The following is an 18,843-nucleotide window of genomic DNA, read 5'->3' on the forward strand; positions in this document are numbered from 1 at the left end:
GGTCTGTAGATTGTTTGTATGTAGATTGTTTTGTTTGTAGATTGTTTGTAATAAAATAAATAAATATTATTATTATTGTCTATCTCTTCCAACTGGTGGTTCGGAATTGTGGGAGCTGAAGTCCAAAACACCTGGAAGGCCCAAGTGTGCCCATGCCTGGGCTGCATCCTCTTCTCCATCCCCACCTCGAATGGTCAATTCCCTCTTAGCCCCGCCCCCTTTGTGTCCCCTCCTGGATGCTCATTGGGCCTTTGGGTTGCCTGTCTATCTTCTTGGGTGGGAGAAGAAGAAGAGAAGGAGGAGGACAGACAGGAGCCGCTCGCTTCAACTTCTCTTCCTCCTCCTCCTCGTCCTCCTCGTTAGTTGCAGGCTCCCTCCTCCCCGTCCAAGCCCAGCCTCCTCCTCCTCTCCTTCCTCCTCCTCTTCTGTGACTCATCCGGGCGTGGAGGTGGTGGCTGGCTGGCGGGCTGCGTCTCCCCCTCTTCTCTCTCTCTCTCTCTCTCTCTCCTGAAGCAGCAGCAGCAGCCGCCCTCCTTGTTCATTCCTCCTCCTCCTCCTTTTCTACTTTTACTCCTCCTCCTTCTCCTTCTTTTGGGGCGAAAGAGTGAGAGAGTGTGCAGTTTTCCCTTCCTTCCTTCCTTCCTCCCTTTCTCCCAGCTCGGCTCCTCTTGAGTTCTTCTCTTTGCAAGCCAGGATGGACGACCCCGACCAGTCGCCTTTGGTCTCCTCTTCGTCTTCTTCTCTCCCTCCTCCTCCTCCTTCCACAGCCTCCCAGCCCCAGCCCCCCCTTTTCCAGTACCAGTTCGTGAAGGACCCCGAGTACGAAGAGGAGGAGGAGGAGGAAGAAGAGGAGGAAGATCTGGATGATGAGCGGCTGGAAGTGCGGGAGGTGAAGAAGCCCCTGTCCGCCCCGGCCCCGACCATCCCTTTCAGCCCCCCTCCGGCTCCTTCCGGGCCCCCTCCGCCCTTGCTGGACTTGGGGGGCTTCGGGGAGCCGCCCCCGCCCGCCAAGGCCCCCTCCTCCTCCCCGCCCCCGCCGCCCCCTCCGCAGCCGGCTTGGGGCCCCAGCACCACCACCCCCTCCTCCTCCTCCTCTTTCCCTCCTTCCTCCTTCTCTTCTTCTCCTTCTGCCCCCGAGGAGGAGGAGCAGCCCCCGCCACCCCCGCCGCCCCGAGGGGAGCCCAAGCCCCCCGCCATCCCGCCCCGCAACGCCCCCCAGCTGCCCCCCAAGAAGGAAGAGCAAAGCCCCGCCGCCGCCAAGGGAGACCCCAAGGGCTCAGCCTCGCCCGGTGAGTCGGGGAAGGAGAGTGCGCATGCGCCTGCAGAGCTGGGGGGGGAGATGCTTTGGCTTTTTGGGGGGAGGGGGCAGTGGGGTGTCTGTCTATCGAGGGCCAGGGGTTTTTTTGAAGGGGGAAGACTGCTTCAGGGAAACTTCCTAAGGGGGGGGGGGACCATGGGGGTGTGGTGGTCTGCCTTTAGTGGAACTTGGGGGGGGGGTACCATGAGGGTCCTTTGTAGTGAACCTCTCTCTTGTATTTTTTTTTGGGGGGGGGGAGTTGACCAGAGGGGTGTGGTGGGCCATGGGGGTGAATGCTTTTTGGGTGGAGAACATTGTAGTGAACCTTCTGTGTGTATATTTTTGTTGGAGGGGGAGTTGACATCGGGGGCCTTGTAGTGAACCTCTCTGTATGGGTATTTTTTGGGGGGAGGAATTGACCTGAGGGGTGTGGTGGACTGTAGTGGAACATGGGGTGAATGTGTTTTTTTTGGGGGGGGGGCTATAAGAGGCCTTTGTAGTCAACTTCTCTATGTGTATATTTGGGGGGGGGGGTTGACCTGAGGGGCGTGGGTGGGCAGCCTTTGTAGTGGAACTTGGGGTGAATGAGGGGAGTGAGCATAAGAAGCCAATGTAGTGAACCTCTCTCTGTGTGTATTTGGGGGGGGGGGGGGAGTTAACCTGAAGGGTGTAGTAGAGCTTGTGGTGAATGTTTTTTTTTGGGGGGGGGGAGACTATAAGAGGCCTTTGTAAAGAACCTCTCTCTCTGTGCATTTTGGGGGGGGGTTGACCTGAGGGGCGTGGTGGGCTTCCTTTGTAGTAGAGTTCGGGGTGAATGTTTGAGGGGAGAGGCCATAAGAGGCCTTTGTAGTTAACCTCTCTCTTTGCGTTTTTTTGGGGGGGGGAGAGTTGAAGTTTGGGGTGAATATTTTTTGGGGGAGACTGTAAGAGGCCTTTGTAGTCTACCTATCTCTGTGTATATTCCTTTTTGGGGGGGGGGAGGGTTGACCTGAGGGGCGTGGTGGGTAGCCTTTGTGGTGGGCCTTGGGGTGCCTCCATGTGTGCTTTTTTTTGGGGGGGGGGAAGCTAGGCTTCCCTCCCCAAACTCCTGTCAGGCCAAGGCTTGAAAGTGGGGAGACTATTGGGGGTGGGTACATTGGTAGTGGACCTCTGGGTATACATTTGTGGTGGTGAGAGAAACCTTGGCCTTGACAAGGAGAGCATGATGAAGGGGAGCCATTGTAAGGAGTGTGTTTTTGGGGGGGGGGGAGGGTGAGACAAGGAAGGCAGAAATGAGTGAGGGGAGTGGTCGTATTGGAATTAATGGATTCTGGTTCCCAATAACTCATGGAGGGGCCTGATAGGAAAGGCCTAGAAGACCTAGTAGGAGGGAGGGGTCAAGGGGAAAATGGACATTGAGGGCGTGTATGGGAAGAACTGGGGTGGCCTCACCACAGGGTAATGTGGGGAGGGTCTGCTTTTGTGTGGGAGAACTTTTGGAGGGGGTGGATTCAGTGGCATGTCAACTCTCCATGACTCATGGAGTAGGCCTTCCAGACGCTGTGAAGAGAGGGCTTTTTTTTGCGGGAGGAAATCGAGAAAGGAGGTTGTTCATGTGAGGAATTGGGTGGTGGGGTGGTGGTGGAGTGGTCTCACTATGGGTGAATGTGAGGAGGAGGTGTGGGTGTGCTTTGTTGAAGAGGGGAGTGTGTCTGGAAGGCGTTGGGTGATGGAGGGAGGAATAGCATGGCATGAAAGGGTGAGTGGGGGCTTTGGGAAGTGTAGCTACAAAGATTGAGTAAGCAGCATGTGCAAGCATGCTGAGGAACAGGTGGAAGTATGTGGTATGTGTGTGTATGTACACACACACACAAGCCGTGCCCACCACGTGTTGCTGTGGCCAACCTTCCCTCCCTCTTTCTCTCCTTCCCCTTTTTACTTTCCTTCTCTCCTTCCTTCCTTCTCTTCCTCTTTCCTTCCTTTCCCCCTTTTTCTTTCCCTTCCTCTTTCCCCCCTTTCTTCTCTACATCTTCTTGGACTGCGACTCCCAGCAGTCCTCCTGATCAATCTGTCTACCTACCTATGTATATCTAGCTGTCTGTCTATCTATCTATCTAATCTATCTGGAGGATTGTTGGGCGTTGCAGTCCAGGAATAGGAAATCGGAAATATGCGGAGATAGGGATGCTCTCAAAGAAATCCAAGGAGAAGAAAGCTTGCAGCTTGGAAGCAGTGCATTTGGATCCTCCTCCTCTCCTAAAGGGCCTGGTCTAGGGGATGCTGGGAGATGTAGTCCAAAAGAGAGTGTGGATATGCTATTGTGTGTTTTGTTTGCCGGGGGAGTCATTTTTACACATGCACTGTAGCGTCTTTTTACTTTTTTTTGCTTTTTAAGTCCCTTCTGCTGTGTTTTTCAGTGTTTTTATGAGCGATGGTCACTCGTTGGCCTGATAGGTGTATTGTGTCCAAATTTGGTGTCAATTCGTCCAGTGGTTTTTGAGTTATGTTAATCCCACAAACAAACATTACATTTTTATTTATATAGATACACACACACAAACACAGCTCCCCATCACTGAGATCTGTCTGTCTGTCTTAGTGATGGGGAGCCTGGAGTTTGGAGAGTGGTCAAAGTAGTGAGGAAGGGTTGGAGGAGATGGGAAATGGGCTGTAAGCCTGGCCTAGTGTCACTTCTTCCAGAGGGAGTGGCAGTCAGCCAGAGAAGGGTAGGAAAGGATGGCGAGATACTCTCATTCAATTGCTGGAAAGGATTGAGATGCAGTTGGAAAGACAAGGGGAGATCTTTGGAGGGGTGTGGTGGACATAAACGTGTTTTCCTGCGAGTGGAGGAAGGGCACGCTCTCTGCAATGGAGAAGATGGGAGTGGCGCGGGCTTTGTGGGTCCACGTGTTCATGGTCTGGTGGCGCAGAAAGGCTTCGCTGATAGGAACAGAGCTAAACGATAGGTTGGGGCACTTGCTGCGAGTATCTGTCACATGAAGAAGGAGTTTTTCCCCCCTCTCCTTTGTGTCTGGAGCTTGTCTTTGACGCAGGTCATCCTGCAGGTTGCAATGCCGTCTGCTGTTGTGGTGCATTTATTGAACACTAGGGACTAAGTCATTTGCCCACAGGGAGTGGGTGTGGTAACAACCATTTCCCTCTCCACACACACATGCTTCCATTCAATTTTGGATACTTCTCAATTTCAGTGCCAAGAATGCTGTCTTTTTCACTGTATCATGCTCCCTTTTGCTCCTCCCCTTCCTCATTTCCCATTTTGAATTCCACCCTGATACTTCTTTAAAAAAACTTCTCTTTCACCCTTTTATATTTCTCAGTGAGCTCAGCTTAAATAACTTCTTTGGGAATTTCATTGTCAGGCGATCCCTGCATTTTCTTGCAGCCTCTTGTGCAACTAACTCAGCGTATCTTTTTGTCTGCAGGCTGGCTTCACGCCCCACCAGTCTATTGTCAGTGAGCGCCCGCCTTCCCTTTGCAAGCACTGGCTCAGGGACGGATGAGTGATGGCTCCGGCCTCCAATAGGAAGCAGGTTTTCCAGTAAACCCAGCCCCCTGCTGTACGTACAGCTGCCAAATTGACCCCCCTCCTCATACACTGCCACTCCCCAGTTTCGGCACCAGACAGAGCATTGTGTTCTCCTGCTTCTTTCAAGCGTTTCTGTGCCGTCATCCGAGTCGGCCTGCAGAGTTTATAGAATATTACCAAAATATTAAAGTATCGACACATCCTAAAAGCATGAGTATTGATGACAGCACAGCTTTATGTGAGTTGCATTATATGAAAAAAAAATAGAGAGTAATAGAGGACCAAGAGAAGTTAAATTAATACTTGTGCCATAACAATAGCATTACGTTTCAAGCATGTTTTATGCCACGTTAAGGATTAAAAATAACCGTGGAACAGCTGGAGGCCCTAAGAGGCATTTTCCATCCTGTTAATTTGCAGTGCCTTCTATATATGGGGGCAAGTGAAAATAATTCTGGTTTAAAATCAGATATAAGGAATGTGTGGCCCTTAAGATATTGTCAGCCAACAGTGAGGGATGATGGGAGTTGGAGTTCATCTAGACAGGCACAAATTCCCCATTCTTCCTCTAAAGCATGGCTTTAGAAGTACTGGGAGTGTTTGTGTTTGGGTCTTCTATAGCTACCAAAGCCCTTAAGCCCCAAAATATTCTTTGAACCGACACTGCTGTGTTGGGGAGGAGCTGTAAAGCAGCTCTCGATTGAAGCATGCAGTGGAAAAATGGGTTGGGAATGTTTACAAATAGATAACCTTTAGCCTTATCGCATCCTTGTGGAATGCGTTGCAACAAGTTTCTCTAAAAAGCTGGCTTTGATATATCAAAACATAACCACTTGTTTCCAAAAACAGAAAGAAACTATCAGTGATATATCAAAAATACCTGAAGGTTGATCTACAATATGAGATCGGTTTTCTAAGAACTATGAGTGCACCTACACTGTAAAATTAATGCATTAGCACTTTAACTGCTATGGCATCCTGGGATTTGTAGTTTGGTGAGGCAGCAGAGCGGCCCTCTTTGGCAAAAAAAGAGAGGCTAAAAGCCATGTAAATCTACAACTCCCAGGATGCCATAGCATTGAGCCATTGCAGTTATTCTGCCTTGGTTAGACCACACCTGGAATATTGTGTCCAATTCTGGGCACCACAATTGAAGAGAGATATTGACAAACTGGAATGTGTCCAGAGGAGGGTGACGAAAATGATCAAGGGTCTGGAGAACAAACCCTATGAGGAGCGGCTTAAAGAGCTGGGCATGTTTAGCCTGAAGAAGAGAAGGTTGAGAGGAGACATGATAGCCATGTATAACCATGTGAGAGGAAGTAACAGGGATGAGGGAGAAAGCTTGTTTTCTGCTTCCCTGGAGACTAGGACACAGAACAATGGCCTCAAACTACAAGAAAGGATATTCCATCTGAACATTAGGAAGAACTTCCTGACTGAGAGAGCTGTTCAGCAGTGGAAATCTCTGCCCCAGAGTGTGGTGGAGGCTCCTTTTTTGGAGGCTTTTAAACAGAGGCTGGATGGCCACCTGTCAGGGGTGCTTTGAATGCAATATTCCTGCTTCTTGGCAGGGGGTTGGACTGGATGGCCCATGAGGTCTCTTCCAACTCTATGATTCTAAGTGGTGGTAAACTGCATTAATTCTACAGTGTAGATGTCCCCTATGATTCTGAAGACCACACAATCCCCAGGCCTCAGAAGGAAGCAAAGACAAGTCCTTTCTCAACAAACAATGTCAAGAAAACCTAGTGAAAGGCACACAAGTGCAACAAACCAACTATATCAGTGGTTCCCAACCTTTTTTTTTCTGTCCATGGACCACTTTCCAACATTAGTACCAAAAGAGTTACGAATTGGTTTTTGGTCAGTTTGATTATTTGTGGTGCTGATTCAGAAAACTGCATTTAGATAGACCATATCGGCTCTAGTTTCTGATACAGAACATATGTCATCCAGTAGTTGCCATCTGCTCGCTCACAGAAAATCTTATTTAATAATCTAGAGCTGATGTGGTAGTAATAATTTTTCATATGTAGTCAGCCTTTTCTTTCCCAACATCCACATTGCCTCAGTGCTAAAAGGGGTTCAGACAGGCCCTATATCCCAAGATCTGATCCCAGGCTTTCTGTTTTATCCCAGATTATCTGTCAGTATAGACTCATATAATCCAGTTTTATAATCTTACGTCCCACCTCGGAACTTATGATCTTCCAGGGAGGCCTTCTCTCGATCCCACCTTTGTTGCAAACACGCTTGGTGGGGACGAGGAACAGGGCCTTCTCAGCGGTGGCCCACCGCCAGGGGAACTCGCTCCCCAGTGAAATTAGGTCAACAGCTTCCACCCTTTCCTTCAAGAAAAAGTTGAAGATGTGTCTGGGACCAGGCGTTTGGATAGTGGGCTGACAATAAAAATGACGACAATGCTATGGAAAGTGGACTTTGGATTATGCTGTTGATCATAGAACTTGGATTTGACATGCTAACTAATTTAGTTTGCACTATTTTAAATTTTTTAAATCTAATTTTAATGTTTTACTTATTATGTAACTGTTGTTTGTGAATTGTTGCCGTCTATAAGCCTCCCTGAGTCCCCCTTTGGGGGTAGAGAAGGGTAGGGTACAAATTTATGAAACAAAATAAATAATAAATGAAGCAGAAAACCTGGGATCAGATTCTGGGATATAGGCCCTGTCTGGAAGGACCCTACTGAGGATTTTGCGAGACCAGTTGCTCTTGTTGCCACGTGGTTTTGAGGCAACGGTGGAGTAATGGTGTGGCCGTGGACCATATTTTCGTTCTTGTGAACCATTGGTCGTCCACGAACCATGGGTTGGGAACCACTGAAGTATTTGAAACTGTGGCATTAAAAAGGAAGGTGGCAATAGAAACAAAATTGCCTTGTGGTTACGGAGTTACATCTGTAATTACAGAATAGCATCAAGAGAAAGTGAAGCCACAAACAGACTTATTTTCTCCTAACTGCAGATTCAGGTGTCCTGAAAGGAGATACAAAGAGGGGAAATGAAAGTGGATTTGTAATTGATGTTGAAAATGCTGACAACTGAATAAAGTAATGCCTTGTACTTATATGAGAAGGTGATTGGGGGTGACAGAAGGTGACAGTGGATGATCTGGGTTGAATTCTGTTTATAATCAAATCATATTTTGTTCAACGTGTCTGGCAAGGTGAGGCATGGGCAAACTTGGGCCCTCCAGGTGTTTTGGACTTCAACTCCCACAATTCCTAACAGCTGGTAGGCTGTTAGGAATTGTGGGAGTTGAAGTCCAAAACACCTGGAGGGCCCAAGTTTGCCCATTCCTGGGCTAGGCTCTTTCTAAATTAGATATTCAGACTCTGATTGCATTAAAGGGAAATGGAAATACGTTGGATGTCTTCAATAGCAGGAGCATCTCCCATTTTGCCATCGTGTCTGTGTTGTGTAAATGAGAATGCGTGCAAATATAGCTAAAGAGAGATGGGAGTACTTTGCACTGTATCACTTTGGGTTGCAGGTGGGTGTGCCACACTGTTATAATGTTCTGCGAAAGGCTTGTTTCCCTGTTGTGCTGATTTGCTACGTGACAGAGAACCTTTTGTGTAGCAGTAAACACAAAAAGTATGACCCCCTGGCCTTCAGCCTGAAATGGTACAGTCCCAGTTTTTGTGACCTCATCCAGAGAAACTTGCCAAAGGACACAGTAGTTCTCTAGTAACACTAGTTATATGTGGGGGAAAATGCGCAGGCTTGTTGTCCTTGAGGATAGTTTCATGTTTGATTGGATGAATGCCACTGCATAAAGGACCATTGTGAGATGAAGAACATCAAATTGAGATAAAGCAGACAAGAATATATTTCTGACACTGCAGGTATATTTTCTTTAACAGAAAAATAATAGATATTAACTCTTTAGTCTTCTTTGTGGAGAAAAAGTGGGATAATAATAATAATAATAATAATACATCATGTAAGATGATTATAAATGTCATTTCCTAATTGGTTCTATCATGAAAACATGAAAAGTTGATTAAACTGCAAAAAAGTTGTTTTTGTGGGACATCCTTCAGCACGCTTTGCTATGGCAGTGTTTCTCAACCTGGGGGTCAGGTCCCCCATTGAGGGTCATGCGGGGCATTTCGGAGGGGTCGCCAAAGACTATCAGAAAATACTGGAAGGGTTTGGTGGGCATTGACCTTGAGTTTTGGAGTTGCAGTTCACCTACATCCAGAGAGCACGGCGGACTCAAACAACGATGGATCGGGACCAAACTTGGCACAAATATGCAATATGCCCAAATGTGGAGTTTGGGGAAAATAGACCTTGACATTTGGGAGTTGTAGTTGCTGGGATTTATAGTTCACCTACAATCAAAAAGCAGTCTAAACCCAGGCAAAAATGGATCTGCACCAAACTTGGTACACTATATACATGGCCAACACTGAAAACTTGTGGGTTGGGGAGGAGCTGTTTTTGAATTCTGGGAGTTGTAGTTCACCAACACCAAAAAGGGAGAGAAGGACAAGTGGAGAGATCTTCAGCCTTCTCTGCCAAAGGGGTTCCTAAGACCATTGGAAATATATGTTTTCTCTTGGTCATGGGAGTTCTGTGTGCCAAGTTTGGTTCAATTCCATCGCTAGTGGAGTTTAGAACGCTGTTTGATTGTAGGCTAACTATAAATCCCAGCAGCTACAACTCCCAAATAACAAAATCAATCTTCCCCCAATCCCACTTGTATTCAAATTTAGACATATTGCATATTTGTGCCAAATTTGGTCCAGTGAATGAAAATGTATCCTTCATATCAGATACTTACATTACAATTTATAACATTAGCAAAATTACAATTGTGAAGTAGCAACAAAACAATTTTATGGTTGGGGTCACTACAACACGAGGAACTGTATTAAGGGGTCGTGGCATTAGGAAGGTTGAGAAACTCTGTGCTATAGTTTTTCAATCAATACCTCACAAGAGTCACAACCAATTCAACCTCGTTTGTGGCAGCCACAAAAACAAAGTTTCTGGGGTAGAACAACTACTTTCAAAGTAAGTACCGCACAATTAAATAGGAATTAACGCTTTCACACCAGGAACAGGATTTTTCTCAAATTTTGTTACATAGTGTAATTTAAAGTAAAATTTGGTACTTGAGTTATAAACAACATATAATAGGATAGACTCTTTCACCATAAAAGAAAAGAGCAACGTGCTGTTGCAAACCTGTAATCCTGAATTTGCAATATTAACGTGTGAAATGAAACAACCAGATCAGAAAAGCTTTGCATAAGGAAACAAAAACATTCTGAATACCCTGAAAAGGTTCTAGATACACACTGTTTATCTTTTTTCTTCACCTGCTTGGAGTTAGTCAATGGGGTCTGCTAATTTGCTGTTCTCCTTTGTCTCTTGCTGTTTGTGCACTCTCAGTAAAGCATTTGGGAGGCAGCTGCTGTTTCCTGTACCTGCTGTAAATAAGCCAACCTGGAGAGGGCTATAGTGTTGTTTTCTATTTGAGATCAATAGACAACTTGGAAAAAGTGTGTGTTTCATATTGTTTTTTAAGAATATATGAAGAAGAGTTAAGAGCAGGCATGGGCAAGCTTGGGCCCTCCAGGTCTTTTGGACCCGTGGGGGTTGAAGTCCAAAACACTCAGAGGGCCCAAGTTTGCCCATGCTTGTAGGGGTTATTTTCTTGTTCATAGATTGCCAGTTTATTTGAAATATTTCAGTGACAATCCCAGTGGATGAGTTCATTTTAATTTGCCCATAATTTGAATGTATTACTTCTTAACATGTCTGGAACATCCTTGCTCAGATTTGAAGCATCTCTGAGTTGCTTGGAATGGATAGGTTCAAACTAATGTCAAACTTTAGGAATTGTATATAGTTAATAGATGACTTACATTGTAGATATTCTAATCCTTTGTCACTTTAACGGACAGATACAGTGGGTATCAGTACCAGCTAACACCTCCCAACAAAGGATTCCCCTGGGCAGCAACCGGTCAGGTTTTGAAGCCGCAAGGCCATTCAAAGCTAATCAAGCTGGCCAGTTGCAACATTCACATTTGCCTCAAACAGACAAGAGTTCTTTCTCCCAACTTGGACATTCCACAGATATATAAACCTCACTTTCCTAGTTTCCAATAAACCTCACAACCTCTGAAGATGCCTTCCATAGATGTGGGTGAAACGTCAGGAGAGTTAAGGAATTGTGGGTGTTGAAGTCCAAAACACCTGGAGAGCCCAAGTTTGCCCATGCCTGATTTAGCATGTACAACTGACCCTCTACATTTACAGGTTTAGATTTTGCAGATTTGATTTTTCACAAATTTGATCAATATGTTTTCTGTAGGAATCTTTAGCTCCTCCAGGATGACTCAGTGGTCAACAGCCAACAAAGGAGAGGCAATCTCTTGGGGAAAAAAGGAAGAAACTAGTAGTATTTTCCCCCTTTCCCCCGTTTTTACACCCCTAAACATTAAGAATCTAGAGGGCCTACTCTAATAGTGAGTTGTTGAAGTAGGATAGACTGAGACCAATGATAAAGACAGTGATCTCTGATGCAGACATCTGATACATGAGACATTTCAGATGCTGCTTGCCTTCAGGAGCACTAAGGGTTGTTTTCCCCTTGAGATATTGTTGAACTCCAATCCCTACAAGCCTTAGCAAGGTAGGTCAGTGATGAAGTATGAAGGGAATAGCATTAGATCCACATCTTGTCCTCTCTGTTCGGTGTGTTTCCAGGTTTATCTCTGATCTCAGGGTGAAAGCTGGAAGTCCCAGAGAGCAGCCCTGTTCCAAATATGAGATTTGGTCACTGCACAGCAATGCAGTGGCTACACAAAGAAGAACATGTGCAGCTTCAGTTAAGGTGCAGTAGTTGACAACATGCAATTATCATCCTGAATTGTAGCATACTTTTCATTTCAGGTTAAAATTATGTAGCTTGCAACAGGGTTGCGACATAAGCCTATTATGGTGTAATATTTTGGCAGTGAGTGTAACAATAGTGACACAATTTCTGTGCAATGTTCCCAGACGTTTGCTCTGGAGAGATGATGCCACTGAGAACTTTGTTGAAGTATGCCAAAGAGTGCTGGTGCCCCACCAAATATGTTTTTGCTGGGTTCTTGTAGGTTTTTCGGGCTATATGGCCGCGTTCTAGAAGCATTCTCTCCTGAGGTTTTGCCTGCATCTATGTCAAGCATCCTTAGAGATCGCGAGGTTCTCACAATCTCTGAGGATGCTTGCCATAGAAGCAGGTGAAACGTCAGGAGAGAATGCTCCTAGAACATGGCCATATAATCCCAAAAGCCTACAAGAACCCAGTGATTCCAGCCATGAAAGCCTTCAACAATATGTTTTTGTTGTTCTGGACTGTATGAGCTGTTAATGTGTTTTGCATAAGGCTGAAAAAATGATTGCAATTTCCAGGGCCTTATCTCATCCTGAGATTTATGCCAGTCGTGCTGCTGCCACCCCCCATGCAATCCTGTTCATTTCTTTCTCATATGAGAGCACCAAAGTCTCACCAGCTTAAAAGTGACATGCTTCCTCGCCCTGGAAAAGTACATCGAAAGTGCATTAGAATATAACATGAGAAGCACCTCTGCAATAGTACACTACTAATTTGGATTGAGGAGCTTCTGCTTATAGCTACTCTAGCTAATTTAACTAATTCACTAGCTAGATCAGGCATGGGCAAATTTTTTAACTTGGGGTCACATGGCGGGTCAGAGTGCTGGCTTTGGCCTATAAAGCTCTAAACGGTTCCGGCCCAGGCTACCTGTCCAAATGTATCATCCTCTACGAACCGGCACGTAGATTAAGATCATCTGGGGAGGCCCTGCTCTTGGTCCTGCTGGCCTTACAAGCTCGACTGCCAAGGACAAGAGACAGGGTCTTCTCAGTGGTGGCCCCTCGGTTGTGGAACTCCCTCCCTAGTGACATCAGAGCAGCTCCCTCCCTATTAGCCTTTAGGAAAAGAGTCAAAACCTGACTCTGCAACCTTTGGACTAATTGAAGCTTCTGGGCAGTCTTCAAATGTGGCCCCACGTAGAGTGCATTGCAGTAGTCTAATCGGGATGCAACAAGACTTGAATCAAAATATTGTGCAATTTGACCTTGGAACGGACTCAGACCACTAAGGAGAAGATTGACTCAGGCGAGTTTTTAATTCTTCTCAGAAAGATCATACTTTGCAAAAAGGTTACAATCTCTATCTAAAAGGTTATTATTATTCCAAATAGTCTGAATGCTAATTAATCTCCAAAATGGTCACACTTCCAAAAGCCTTTGGATATTCCTGGTTTTCCCAATAGTTGTTGCCTATTGAATCTTGGTTCCTAAAACCTACTCTCTTTATGAAAAACTAAATTATCCCATCTTTCTTTGTTCCTGCTTCGAATACAGCTATTTCTGAGTTGTGCTTTGCAGAACAGACCAGAAGTCAAGAATTGTGCTCTGAACTAAATGTCTTCAATCTGATGTGTGAATGGCAAATCACACAATTTCTGGCCCAGGACTAGCCATTCTGGGTGGGAATGATGGGAATTGCGGTCTTTATACCATCTTGGGTGAAGTTTGCTTTAAAACTCTACAATGAGGAATATAGAAGCTGAGCAAGAAAGCTATGGCTGTGTAGTGGGTGGAAACGGATATGAATATAATATTTGCCTACTTGTAAAAGTTGCAGAACGTGAGCTGGCAACATGCCCTTGCCCACATACCTTTTGTTTGGCTGGAGCAACTGAGAATTTTACATTTCATTAAAGGTAGCTCTTATTGTTAGAGACATGGGAACATATTGGCAAGATGGTTTAAAGATTAGAGGCAAGAAATCTCATGAATTCAAAACCTGTGTTTTGGATTCCTTGCACTATAATCATCTCCTCTGAGCCTTTGGAACAGGGTGGGTTGCAGAATAAAATACAAAACATTGTTGAAAGCAGACTTTGCATTGGCTAATATTCATAAACTTTGCAAACACAGCTCAATACAGTTTCCTACTATACTTCCTTATAAAGCATCAAGAAATAACTACTCATAAAGGATTAGCAACATTAGAACTTCCTTTGGCAAAATACTTCCCTAAATGGCAGGATTTTTCTGTGAAAACAAAAAGGCCTCTTGGATGTCAAAGATCTTTTGTCTTCACATGCAAGAGAGATCCAGATTCTCTTTATCATTGGGACTCTATTTTCCAATTCCCGTTCTCCCATTTTCTCTCTTTGTCTCCTTCAACATCTTCCGGGACGTTCCTTGGAACCTATTATTTAGGAAAATGGAGAATCAATTTCTCCAGATAACCTAAATTGCTAAGGGTATCTTTTGTGTGGCCTTAATGCAAATTAAGTTAATTGTCTAGCTAAAGAAATTTAGTTCACCTTTGAACACTAGACTAACTGTTCTAAGATCAAGTACTTGGGTGCAGAAAGAAAAAGGATGTTTGAAGCAGATTGACAAAATTACAAGAGATGTAGTGCATGAGGAGAGGGAAAATAAGTTCTTTTAAGCTGCAAGAGCCAGGTTAGAGGAATACTCAGTTTGGGTTGTTGTAGGTTTTTTCGGGCTGTATGGCCATGGTCTAGAGGCATTCTCTCCTGACGTTTTGCCTGCATCTATGGCAAGCATCCTCACTACCTCTGAGGATGCTTGCCATAGATGCAGGTGAAACATCAGGAGAGAATGCCTCTAGACCATGGCCATACAGCCCGAAAAAACCTACAACAACCCAGTGATTCCGGCCATGAAAGCCTTCGACAATACTCAGTTTTCTTAGTGAATAACTTATAGAGAGCCTTTTAAGACATTCAAGTATCTAAAAAACTTTACAGTGATAAATATCATTGACTCTTTACAAAGGTGAGACTAAATGCATTCCCCTCAGAGCTGGTAAGAGACAGACTGTCCAGAATCCCTTACTCGCAAAGACTATGTCCCTGTGAAGGAAATGAAGTAGAAACAATAGAACACATTCTATTGCAGTGCCGCTACTATTCATTGCAACGTAGACAGTATTTATATTCAATTCTGTCCCATATGACCAACCATCCCCTGCAGAGCATTGTTAGATACCTCTTAGAGGACAAGTGCCACAGGCTGACTGTCATAGTGGCAAAATTTATTGTGAAAGAAGCTAATCCCGTGGTTCTCAAGCTGTGGGTCCCCAGGTGTTTTGGCCTACAACTACTAGATATCCCAGCCAGTTTACCAGCTGATAGGATTTCTGGGAGTTGAAGGCCAAAACACCTGAGAACCCACAGGTTGAGAACCACTGAGCTAACCTCTGATAAGGAGTATTACCTGAAATCATGTATATGAATCTTTCATAATGAACTTCTCCTGAGATGGGAGAATTTATATATGTCTGTTCTTTTGGACTCATGGGTCTATGGACTATAATAAATTGTTGTTGTTTAGTGAATAACAGATCTAAAATAACCAGTTATTCCTAAGAGAAACAAATCCAAGCATGGAGAGTATAGGAGGCCTGGTTAGCAGCTGTCAAATCTGCAGAAAGAAAATTAAGTCCACTCCACAAACAAGGATTTGGAGAGACTATGTAATAAATGGCATTATGCCCAGTTGAGCAGAACACTTTTTACTTGGCAACCACACTTTTTTCAGTTTTCATGCATGGAGAAGCAATAGGTATGTGTCTTTCTTGAAAAACAAAAAAGGAAGTGGTGGTATTAGGAGGGAAAATCAGTTAGGAGGTGGTCTCATTTCCTCCATCTGTAATTTCTTTGGAAATGCTTCTTCTGTATCCAATTCACTTGGAATTGGGAAGCACATGTTCTCCCAGCTCTTCAAAGTTTTTCTCTTTCTCTCTCCCAAATTTTGTTGTATTTTTCTTTCCCCTGGTTTTCCTCTGGTCTCTATTTTCTCTTTGTTTAGTTCTCTACACCTCCTTATTCAATTTGAGCACAGGACACCTATCTGACAAAGCTTTGACTCATTCAACAACACACACATTCAGTGAGATCTTTAGGAGGGTCAGGAATATCGGCTGTTAGATTGTAGTAGGATAACATTTTTTTGGCTTAACCTCTTAACATTCACTTCTGAATTTAAAGAGAGGAAGAGTAATGCACATGGATGATGCTTTTAGCCTTACACTCAGTTGATGTGAATTTTAGAAGGACTGCAATCATCGATATCTAGAGTGCCTCCAAAGTACATTAAATAGGGATGGGCTTGCAGCTTATGCTTGTCCAGCCAAACATAATTAGATGGAGATCTAATTATTTAGTACAGGATCAGCAATTTTTTTAATCATAGAAGGAGAATTTGTTTGGAAACCCTCAGTTAAAGGTCTTTGCTTTAACTTTGCTTTGCCAGTTAATTGACTCTGTTGATTTGTTTGTTTTGAAGTGTATGCAAATATAGTGAATGAATCATTTCAGTCTATATTTGTTTCTTCAGGTTATATTTTCAACAAATGAATGCTAGTTCATTTGGCAGTTGGATTGCAAACTGATTCTAAACTATTTCAGCCATAACACACTTGATTTAATTAATATTTACTCATCATGGAGGCGGGAGCAGTCGGTAGCCATAAATGCCTATTCTTTATAGTAGCAGTGATGGATACAACAAGGAGGATGGTGGATGCGTGTTGACATTTTGCTACTGTTTCTCAGTTTGAATGAATTTGTGAGATATAGTTGAATATTCATATACAGTAGAGTCTCGCTTATCCAATCGTCATTCATCCAGCGTTCTGTATAATCCAATGCATTCTGCCTCCTGCCCAGATCCACAGCTGTTTCAATACATTGCGATGTTTTGTTGCTAAATTTGTAAATACATTAAATGCTATATAACGTTACCATGTATTGAACTGCTTTTTCTGTCGATTCATTTTAAAACATGATGTTTGGGTGCTTAATTTGTAAAATCATGACACAATTTTATGTTTAATAGGTATTTCTTTAATCCCTCCTTATTATCCAACATTTTCGCTTATCCAACGTTCTGCCGACCCCTTTATGTTGGATAAGTGAGACTCCACTGTATTTAGAATAGCTGTATTTCTGATGGTTGGGTTTGGTTTACTTCCTCTCAGTTTTGAATGCGGCTGTTTATACTAATGATTTTGGTAACAAAACATAGATGGGTGTTATGTTATTCTGTGGGAGGAAGGCAGGGGATGGAGTCTCCTGTTTGCCAGAGATTGTTAGACTCTTACATCGTTGTCAATGAGGCCTTTGCTTCGCTCATTAGGGCAAACGTTTGCATCCTGTTCCTGCCAGCAGCAGAAATGACTCTTGCCTGCATGTGATGGGGTTTTCCATTTCTAGCCTTTTCAAGAGGGATGAGTAGTGCTGACTAAGGGATTCTGGATATTGTAGTCCAAACAATCACCGGTAGTGACAACCATATGAGGATAGAAGTGAATTCCCTTTCTTCTGCCTGAAACACTTCTTCTGCCTGAAACCCAGAAACTTTGGCAGTCTTCAGAGGTTGGATGGCCATCTCTCAGGAATACTTTAATTTCGTGACAAACTAGGTAATCCTTATATCCCTTTCAACTAAAGAATCATCTACACTTTTTGAATTAATGCAGTTTAATTCAAGGAACATGAAAGCCACTACAGGCTAATTCAACCCGAGAAGTCAGCCATAGCAGAACACCTGATGAACCAACCTGGACACAGCATCTTGTATGAGAACACAGAAATGCTGGACCACTCTTAACAACCACCATGTCACACTATACAGAGAAGCCATTGACATCCACAAGCATGTGGACAGTTTCAACAGAAAGGAGGAAACCATGAAAATGGACAAAATCTGGTTCCCAGTATTTAAAAACTCTAAAAGTGGGACAGTAAATAAAGAACAACACTCAAAAAACAGGGAAATTCCAGGCAAGAATCAACAAGGGCCAGCTAACACCTCCCAACAAAGGATTCCCCCAGGGAGCAACCAGCAAGTCTTTGAAGCTGCAAGGCCATCCAGTGCTAATCAAGGTGGCCATTTGCAACATTCACACTTGCCTCAAATAGACAAGAGTTCTTTCCCCCACCTTGGACATTATTCCACAGATATATAAACCTAACTTGCCTAGTTTCCAACAGACTTCACAACCTCTGAGGATGCCTGCCATAGATGTGGGCAAAACATCAGGAGAGAATGCTTCTAGAACATGGCCATACAGCCCGGAAAACTCACAGCAACCTAATGCAGTTTAATTGTCACGGTTCAATGCTATGGAATGGCAAGATTTGTCGTTTGATGAGACACCATCACTCTTTGGAAGTTGAAATGTAAATGCAGCCTTAGTTATTGTATTCTGTGATTCTAAAGATTTGGAGTTCAATGTCTTCTGCAACTGAATAAGTAGTTCTCCCTCCCTCCTTTCCTTCTTGGAGATTGCATCTTTCATGTGAAACATTCTGACCCAAGGACCATTTTTGGCTGGGTTTCCTTCCCTCTTTGGTGCATTGCTCTGGAATACTAGTGCCAGAGTCTTTCAAGATGCGCTGCTATAGGAGCATTGAGTTAAGATTCATTGTTGCTGAAAGCCAGAAAGTTTCCTAGGGCTGGGCAATCTGTTCAGGAGCTTGAATGATAGGACAACATCCGGGCTACTCGATTTGTTCTTAACCAGAACAGAAATGCAGAAGTCTGAGACCGTTTCTAAGTGTTATATGGTATTGTAGGCCACTTTGCTTGCAAATAGCCACCAATTGTTTCTAGCAATGCTTGCAGTCAGTGTTTGACTTAGTGCAGGCATGGGCAAACTTTGGCCCTCCAGGTGTTTTGGACTTCAACTCCCACAATTCCTAACAGCCGATAGGCTGTTAGGAATTGTGGGAGCTGAGGTCCAAAACACCCGGAGGGCCAAAGTTTGCCCATGCCTGGCCTACTGCCTTAACTATTTGGGTTGTATTTCTTTAAAATCCCACTTTTTAAAGTGAAAGGTATAAACAAACTAGATAGGTTGAATTTGCTCAAAATCTGTGTGGTTCTGTATTTTGTTTACATTTATAATTCAGGAACAA

The 18,843-nt window shown here is 44.1% G+C and overlaps 1 protein-coding gene across 4 annotated transcripts in view; it reads left to right on the forward strand.

Annotated features, from left to right (window-relative positions):
- The first annotated feature begins 286 nt into the window (after positions 1-286).
- The window catches only part of RTN4 (reticulon 4), a 91,355-nt gene continuing 72,798 nt past the window's right edge, over positions 287-18,843 (forward strand). The window contains exon 1 of one of the 4 annotated variants that reach the window (XM_060754576.2): positions 287-1,289. In XM_060754576.2, coding sequence (XP_060610559.2) covers positions 695-1,289 — 595 coding nt within the window. In that variant the 5' untranslated portion in view covers positions 287-694. The remainder of the gene's footprint in view (positions 1,290-18,843) is intronic. The other 3 variants (XM_060754575.2, XM_060754577.2, XM_060754578.2) reach the window with 3 other exon arrangements.

Source organism: Anolis sagrei, chromosome 1, assembly GCF_037176765.1.
Source record: "Anolis sagrei isolate rAnoSag1 chromosome 1, rAnoSag1.mat, whole genome shotgun sequence".
In the NCBI taxonomy this organism is placed as follows: Eukaryota; Metazoa; Chordata; class Lepidosauria; order Squamata; family Dactyloidae; genus Anolis; species Anolis sagrei.